Source organism: Notolabrus celidotus, chromosome 1, assembly GCF_009762535.1.
Source record: "Notolabrus celidotus isolate fNotCel1 chromosome 1, fNotCel1.pri, whole genome shotgun sequence".
NCBI lineage: Eukaryota > Metazoa > Chordata > Actinopteri > Labriformes > Labridae > Notolabrus > Notolabrus celidotus.
In genome coordinates this window covers 11,666,049-11,674,559 of record NC_048272.1, presented here as the reverse complement: position 1 = coordinate 11,674,559, position 8,511 = coordinate 11,666,049, and the positions used below count along the sequence as shown (strand labels likewise).

General features: G+C 43.8%; 1 protein-coding gene across 1 annotated transcript; it reads right to left on the bottom strand.

Moving 5' to 3' along the window:
* Positions 1-2,432: 2,432 nt before the first annotated feature.
* Positions 2,433-8,026, bottom strand: LOC117816001. Its single transcript, XM_034688055.1, has 9 exons — positions 7,650-8,026; positions 5,881-6,577; positions 5,718-5,756; positions 5,516-5,581; positions 4,920-4,988; positions 4,510-4,620; positions 4,276-4,344; positions 2,999-4,124; positions 2,433-2,850 (listed from the first exon to the last, which is right to left on the bottom strand). Exons 2-9 carry the CDS (start codon positions 6,569-6,571, stop codon positions 2,433-2,435), a joined length of 2,589 nt encoding a protein of 862 aa, XP_034543946.1. The 5' UTR covers positions 6,572-6,577; positions 7,650-8,026.
* Between the last annotated feature and the right edge of the window lie 485 nt (positions 8,027-8,511).

The window sequence follows — 8,511 nt, the reverse complement described above, 5'->3', positions numbered from 1 at the left end:
ACATTTAAATGAACTTAAGAGAGGCAGCTGCACCCCAGACTTAAGCAGATCTGTAACACAAGACAAAGCACACACTAATCATTTAACACTATTGTAGGACTGAAAGTAAAAATCTTAAAAGCAGATTTTCATTAAAAAAATATATATTCAGGAAGTCAGATTTAAAAAATCAGTTTAAAGCAATGACTGTTGTTACATTTTAAAATTTGAACGTTCATTTTGCAGTCCATGGATACAGTATGTTTATGTGTTGATGTGTAGGGTCAGGGGTAAGGGGGCTTGATAATATTTCCATCTGCCAGGAGGGGGCCCCAGCAGAAAAGGTTTGGGAACCACTGTCTTAAACACAGAGATATAAAGCTGTCCAATTTCAATATTTACACATAAACACTTTCATATTACATATATACAAACATCTATTCAAAAATTAATTTTCATTTACACAGAACACAAAACAATAATTATACACAAACTCTGAAGAGTTTAATGCTTTTTTCTTTCCTCCCAATCTTTGTCGCTCGGCCTCATAGAAAGGAGACGCACAAAACTCTTTCCAGCTCATCTCTCTGGCCATTCCCTCATTGCGGTACAAAGAGTACCTTTAGAGGGGCAGTAAATATATTTTCCTGCCACTCCTGGGAAGCCACGAATGGATGTGTGGGCTGTTCGGGCCCCTGTTTCAGTTCCAGGTGACAGAACCTACAGAGGCGGCCGGCTGGATGGGTGTCTGGTCGCTTCCTTCTTTTTTTCCACCTTCTCTCCACACGTTTTTGGTTTCCTCCAACTCCCTCTGGAAGAAATCTGTGTGGACAAACTGCTCAAAGGGCATCTTGGCATCAGAAAGTCCCTCAGCAGCATACTCTGATGCACCTTCTTAGAGCAGTAGAAATAGCGCACAGGCCCCTGTTGGTAAAAAAAGTGGATGGAGGATCCATCCGTCCCATATCGAGACTTGGGCTGTCCACAGGCAAGACACGTCTTTGTCTGCTTTCTCTTCTGCTCTGGCTGGGGCTGTTGTTGCTGCTGCTGCTGCTTTTCCAAGATGCCCTCCACAATTTTCTCAAGGGAGTCTTGGGTTAGAGGTGTGGACAGGGCAGGTGTAGGGGGCGTGACACAGCTGCCTCCATGGTGACCACAGGAACACAAGTAGTGTCACTCCCCTCTGTTAAAGAGTGCCACAGCTGCTGAGTGTCCAGAAGTTTTTCCTGACTTGTGTTCAAGGAGGAACTGGTGTTCAGGAGTTTTGCCAGGTGCTTCACATAGTGAGATATGTGCAGCCTGGTTGTGGGGTGGAGCAGCTGTTTGGATCTGTGGCTGACTGATGGACCATGTCAGCGTATTCTTGATCCACAAGCTTCAGGCGGTCCTTCTCTCCATGGTGCTTCTGCAGCAAACTGTCAATAGCAGCTTTCATGGGTGCTGTCCAGCGTGTGTGGTCCAACACAAAAACTCTTCCGCCAGTTTTTATGGGTCCAGTGCGGGCACTCCTTGGTGAGGAACTCAAAGGCAGCGGCAGGGCATGTGAGATTTCTGGAACACATAAAGCAATAATAGTTCCTCAGTTGATCATGTTATTACAGTACAATATAATGATGAGCAACTGTAATGTCCGAATTTCCTGCAGGGATAATAATTATTTCTGATTCTGACATACCCGTTGCTGCTGAAGGATCCAGGACTTCTTCTGGTGGCATCTCCTGCTTTAGCAGCGCACCAGCAGAGAGTGGATGGCCGATGGATGGTGCTGGTCCAGGGGATGGCACGCCAGAGGGCAGTGTCAAACTGGAGGAGGGTGCCACGTCTGGAGCTTTATCTTCAGCAGGAGCAGCAGGTGTCTGCCGGGGGGGGCGGAGGCATAAGAGCGGCAGGCTCATCTCTCTTCAGAGTCCTGTGTTTGTCCCAGTCCAGTGGGACTGGACGGCAGCCTGGCTCTCTGTACTGAAGGCCAAACCTCTCTCCAGTGTCCCTGTCGGAGAGGAGAAATGCAGCATACTTCTCCTGCCCTGTCACTCTCATGGAAGCAGCGTTTAACTCGCACATTAAAGCTGGGTCAAAGACAGCAGGGAGGATGACACCTGGCTGTTTAAGGTCCACCAGCCGCTGGTAGTTCCATCGTGCTACCCCTGTCATACCCTGGGCCTGGAACAATTCAGGGGAGACATGAGTGCCAGTGACCCAGTGAGCCTGGTGGAAATGGTATCCCTCCTGCTGTGATGTACCTCTGACAGGGATCCAAATCGGGACTTTGGCACCTTCACCAGGTACGTGGTTCAACTGCAGAGTTCCTCGGTACCTGTACATTATGCCCTCGGAGAGTTCAGGGTCACTGAGGCACCCACGGAGAATGTGCACTCTCTGAATTCGCCATCTCTTCAGCATGGATGGCTTAAAGAGTGGGACATTGTTAGGGTCCGTCGCCAGGTGAAAGTGACTCAGGACTCTCTCCACTCTGTCCAGCAGCTCTGTTGGATGGGGTATTTTAATCCTGCAGTGCTCCCGTATGTGCTGTTTGGTGGGATTGGCTGGATGATACCACAGAACCTATAAGCATCCTGGAGCCTCTTCAGGTCTTCCTGATCCACAACAGAGAAGGCAGCAGAGAGGAGCTTACAGAAAGTGCTGTACAGAGGGTGATGCTCAGAGGTGCACTCCCGTGAAAAGCGCCTCAGACAGTGAAACAAGTCCAGTTTCACAACAATGTTCTCATTATAATGCGATCTTGAGGCACAGGTGTTCAACTGTCTTCCAGAGGTCGCTCCAGCAACAATGGACGGGGTAGTCTTCCAGGCATCCCAGTTCAGATGTTCTCCAAGGATGCTGTCTGGGATTTTAAAGGCAGCACAGCAATCCCTAATGTAAGGCACAAAGACACAGCAGAATTAAAAAAAAAAACATTGAAGAAACTGAATTGAATTAAAAATAAATAAATAATTTTTGTTAATTACAGAAAACATTGTCAGTTTGAATGAGATTGAAAACAGAAGATGGCTGTGCTCACCTGTCCATCCAGTGGTAGCCTGCCTTTTCCACTCCAGCATTGCTGTACCTCTTGGCCATCCCCTGGTACATTGGCTCCAAGGACCTCTCAGTCTCAGACTGAACCATCACCCAGGATGCGATGAGCCAGTGCTCATTCATCACAGCATAACTGGACATGACCCCAGAGGCTAAGGTCACCTTCCTTGCCACTTTTCTGGTGTGGTCGGACCGGAAAACATGCCCAAATGTTCCCTGGAGGAGCCTGGACATAGCTGGCTCTTGACGTTTGAACTCCTCCAGCAGGCAGTCAGTCAGGTAGAAACCGGACACAGAGACTCCACCCCAGCCATCTTGCTTGTCATATGACCCAAAAGCGCGTGGCTGGTTTTCTTTTCTCAGAAACTGCCCGATGCTCCTCTGGCCATACACTCCAGCCTCAGCATCTCTGACACTCTCTATGGCTTGAAGGTATGCCAGGTGAGCTCGCTCATACTTGAGGTGCATGAGCTCATTCACCTGGTTGGCCATATCTGTTGGTGACTTGCCAGAGCGCCTCAGCTCATCCATAACAGACTTACAGATGGCCTTCTTGTAAGTCAGGAATGCAGGCAAAAGGTTGGTGAAGCGCTTGGGGAGTTTCTCAAGCCATCGCGGACTGTCGGCAAACCAGGTCTTTCGACAGTCCTTGCAGCAGAGTCGTGAGGAGAGGATGTAATATTGGCCGCTGGTGCCAACAATCACCCGAGGCCTGCCCACCCCTGCAGAGACCACCTGTGGATGAGGACAGCCATGGAGACAGGGCAGGATGTAATTGTTCCTCAATCTGACCATGATTGCACTCTCAGGTTTCCAAATAAAAAATGGGTGGAGCTGAAAGAAGTTGGGGGATGGGAGCTCAGCCACGGAATCTATGAGCTCAGGTTGTGGAGGAAGACGCCACAATGAAATTGTGTTCCCCGGATTACGCACTGGACAAGACCCAGGCCACAGCCCGAGATCCTGAAGCTCTGTCCTCATCCAGAGCTTCTGGTGATGAGAACAGCTCCAGCTGCTCATGTCATGGTCATGGTCATGGTCATGCACAGGCACAGGCACAGACACAGGAACAGGAACAGGAGCAGGAACAGGGGGGTGAGCTGAGGGAACTAGGATTAAAAAAAAGACAATAGAACACAAATTATTATTTTGGTTCAGATAATTATTAAAGGTTGCATAGTTTAAAGCAGAATTAACACAACATGTTAGTGTCAGGAGTCAGAAAAATGGAGGAAATGTTTACATTCTCTACGTTCTTACCATCTTCAGCACTGTCCTCAAGTCTGACTTCATTTTGTGAAGCGGTGCAAGCAGCACTTGGTCTGGGTTCTGAAAAAGGAGTGCAGTCTTTCTGTTATGCATTTGTACAGGCTATAAACATAAAGACATGATGACGAGATATAAAGATATTGTGAAAGTTATACTCAGTTAAGTCAGCTGTGCATTAAGCATATATGAACGTCATTCCTACACAAAAATGGAAACATCCTTTACCTGGAGTTGACTCAGAACTCAACGGTTTTGTGGCACCAGCAGTCTCCTTCACTAGGAATGCCAGCTCTGGTGGAAGGGGCACAGGTGTCTTCCTTTTCACACCTGATGAGGCTGATGCAGCAACAGGAAAGTTAATAAGCTCATCATTAATTTTATGAAATTGCAATAAACACATTTGATTATGTTATGTGATTATTTTACACTAAACCACATTATATTATTATCCTTCTTATCCAACATCAATCTCTTGTCTTATGTAGGCTTGTACAAATGACTTTATTGTTTGTACATAAACAACGTAGTGTACTGGAGCCAAATTCCTTGTATGTGTATATGTGTAAAGATACCTAGCTAATTAGGCTAGTTTAGATTCTGATTCTGATACATGAACAGTATTACAGTATTTTTACCTTCAACCTGTGATGCCTGCAGTTCAGGAGTAGTGTTCGGCCAAGGTTTGGACAGCATTGCAGATGGAACTAGAATAGACAAAATAATCAGTTGTTTCAAAATTCACAAAATATTTAAGTGTTTTTGTTAGTAGGAACTCAAACAGTCAAGCTTACTTCTCCTGCTTCTCAAAATTTGGGTTGTTAAATGTTAAATTGTCACAGACACACCAAATGAACTTACAATACTAATCACTACTCTCTAGTCTAAGCAGGGAGAAGCATTTCGACTTAATGAACAAGCATGCATTTAAGTGTTAGCATATATGCAATGTGGCATATATATATTTGTTTTTAAATACAACATGCATAGAAAAGAAAATGTGTACTTACCCTCATAGTGTTTGCCATGAATTCATTGTGGCAGTGATCAATTCATAGTCCTTAGGACAGTTATTACAACGTCAGCTAACAGTATTATTAAAGGAACACAGCCGGAACATGGCCAGAACACAAACAACACACAGAGAAATAGTTTAAGTCGAGGTTCAGTTTTGGGGGGCAATTCATCATGTAAAAGAATTGTACTCCAGTCCTGAAACCTATTATTTAAAAACCTTTCTTTGCTCTTGGGGACACTCCTGGTATGGCAGCTGCTGGTATGGGTGCTGCTGACACAGCGTCTGGTTACAAACAGAAAATGGGAAATAACAGATATCAGATACAACACAGAGTTTGCCACTGTCAGTTTTGACAATCAGTCAATGTAATAAAAGTGCACTTACAGGTCTGCACTTGTAGTTCAGAGGATTTACATGCTTATCATTGCACTCTCAAGCTCTTCATCCTCGTCCATCACTGTGGTCCAGACAAATATTACAGGACACAAAAAAGAATAAGTTTACCCAAATTTAGATAGGTTAAAAGTATTAGTCACATGTCATCAGAAATAGCGATTAGAAATATAAATGAATTAATTTACCCAGAGGTTTGGGGACTCTTGAGGGACGTTCGACGGGTGGGGAAGCTGAGGCGGATTGCTGCCTCTTCTGTAGGTACAGCTGCAGCTTGAACATGCGTGTTCCTGGGCAACAGCTCTTCCCCAAAACGAAGGTTGCATAGCCATCAGCTCTGCTGTCCCAAATCTCCTTCCAGGTGCTCTTAGCACGAGTGCCAAAGCCAACTAGCTGGTCATCTTCCAATGAGGCTGCCATATCACCCCCTCCACTTGCCTCATAGGTTTGGAGAGACTGGATCTCAGCTAAACTGAGGGAATAATGGACAAAGGATTGCAGGCTGTCCTTGCTATGTCCTGCAGTCACACTGACACCTGATGCTTCCTCCTTTTGCAAGTTCCTAATAAGATACATTGTGTACCCTATGTCGTTCTGCAAAAGCCACCTGAAAGATTTCCCTTTATACTTCCCAAACTGCAGGATGTAGTCTCCCAGCACCTCTGTACGGTCGGAGGCGTCCCCTCCTCTCTGACGGACCACAGCCAGAGCATTCTGATGAACAAGGTCAGCCCGTATGGGCGCAGACTTGTCCTGCAGAGTGGCGTCCTCCTTAATTCGTCTGGCTTCCTTTGACGGCTCCTGGAGGAGAAATCCGAGTGGTCCCTTGCGGAACACAACACAGACTTTCCCCGGGAAGAACAACAGTTTCCTGTCCATCTTTGCCTAATATGAGAAAATAACAGAATTTTAGGTTTATTTTAATTAAATACTGTGAGAAGATATTTGTGGAAAAAAATATTAGAATATTTCAGATCACATGTTATAATCCCACTCAAATAGAATTAGCCAATTAAGTATTTTACAGCTTCAAAACTTCTAAGATCTTCAGTACAAAGTTCAGGAGGCCAAGAAGACAATAGCTTTTCACACCTTTCTGATCTTCACCTACTCTTGGATCTAAGGGGGAGGAAGTGTGTGTGTGTGTGTGTGTGTGTGTGTGTGTGTGTGTGTGTGTGTGTGTGTGTGTGTGTGTGTGTGTGTGTGTTTCTGTACATCTGAGAGTCTGCCTGTGAACTAAAGTGTAAGAGGGTGGGGTGGGAGCAGCAGGAGGGGGAAAGCACAGAATGTGTGATCAAGAATAGAGGGGAGGGGGGGGGGGGGGGCAGTAGATGTGGAAAAAAACTGTGTGCCTAAGCACCTGCGTTAAAGTGTATGAGTTTGGAGAGGGGCAAATGGGGCAGGAGAGGAGTTCCTATCAAATAATTGTAGAAAAAAAATGACATTCGATATTGTAGTTACTCTGAAAGCTCGTGTAACACCCATGGTCCTGATAAAAGTTTACTTTACTTCACAATTAAATAGATAACGTTTGTTAAAACATCATGGATAAGTTTAAGACAACATCAAATGCATTCGGTTTGGGATAGATTGTATAATAATGTATTTCTTACATATTTATCTAAATGATTAAATCTATGACTTGCTGCTTAATTTCACTACGAGCAGATCTGATCTGTCACCGAACGGGCGATTCTAGTTATTGACACAAAATCAGTTTCGGTAATGTTTAGCGTACATGAAAACTGTAAACATAATAGCAAAAAATGACCATGTCCATTCATAATGTATCAAATGTATCAATTGTCTGACAGAGAAAAGCCGGGAAAGCCCTGTCACTTCAAGCTAGTACTACGGTATTACTGTAGATATACATACTACCTGCTATAAAACTTTGAGTGATAAGTCCATAAATTTAACCAATAGTTTTACATTTATGCCAAACAAAGTCTCTTACCTTTGATTATTTAATACTGCCTGATGAGAATTCGAAGAGAGTAGATAGCGTCTTGTATCCACCGAAGTCCGCTTGGAATGACAGCCAGCTTTAGAGTCTGAGCGATTTCTAAAAAAAGAAAACTCGGGACAGCGCCACTAAGTCGTAGTGGCCAAAAGTATATTGCATCCATAGTGGTTTAGCACTACCATAGAGAATGAATGGGAAACGGTTTAGGGCCGTTTAGCTAAACAATTCTCGATGCTCGCGCGGGGGCCGGTTGCGAATAGCTGTAACAGAAGATAAGCCAATAGGATTTAAGTGTATTAAAGTGTCTATTTTTTTTAATCCAAGGTGTTCGGATGCTTACTCAGTGTGGGTTCGAATCCCCACTGAGACATCTGAGATAAGATGAGATTTAGGCTATGATTGTAGATTTAGGCTATGATTGTTTGTTGTTAACTTGTTTATTGAGCGTGAAGTACCTGGACTTGATGTATGAATCATTTTAGTTTAAAGACCTTATTTACCAACGTTTACTAAGATATGAAAATATCGTTGATTTACTTGTTTTAATATACAGATGAAATCATGCACACCTTTGAAAAAGTAATATAAAAGTTTGAAACCACATTGAAATGTCCATGCTGGTGAACCATTTTTATTCAGACCTGATAAAGCATTTGAGACAGAAGGTTTAGTATATAAATGATACATTTAAGTTGAAAAGAAGCTTTGTTATTTTGATTCCAAGCAGTAAAAAAAGACAATAAGTTTCAATTTGATTCATGAAAATAGTTTTATTGATAAGCAAGTTATAATATTCAGATCTTTAAATTTTTTAACATTGTTTCACAACAGAAGAAACTCCTATAAACTACTA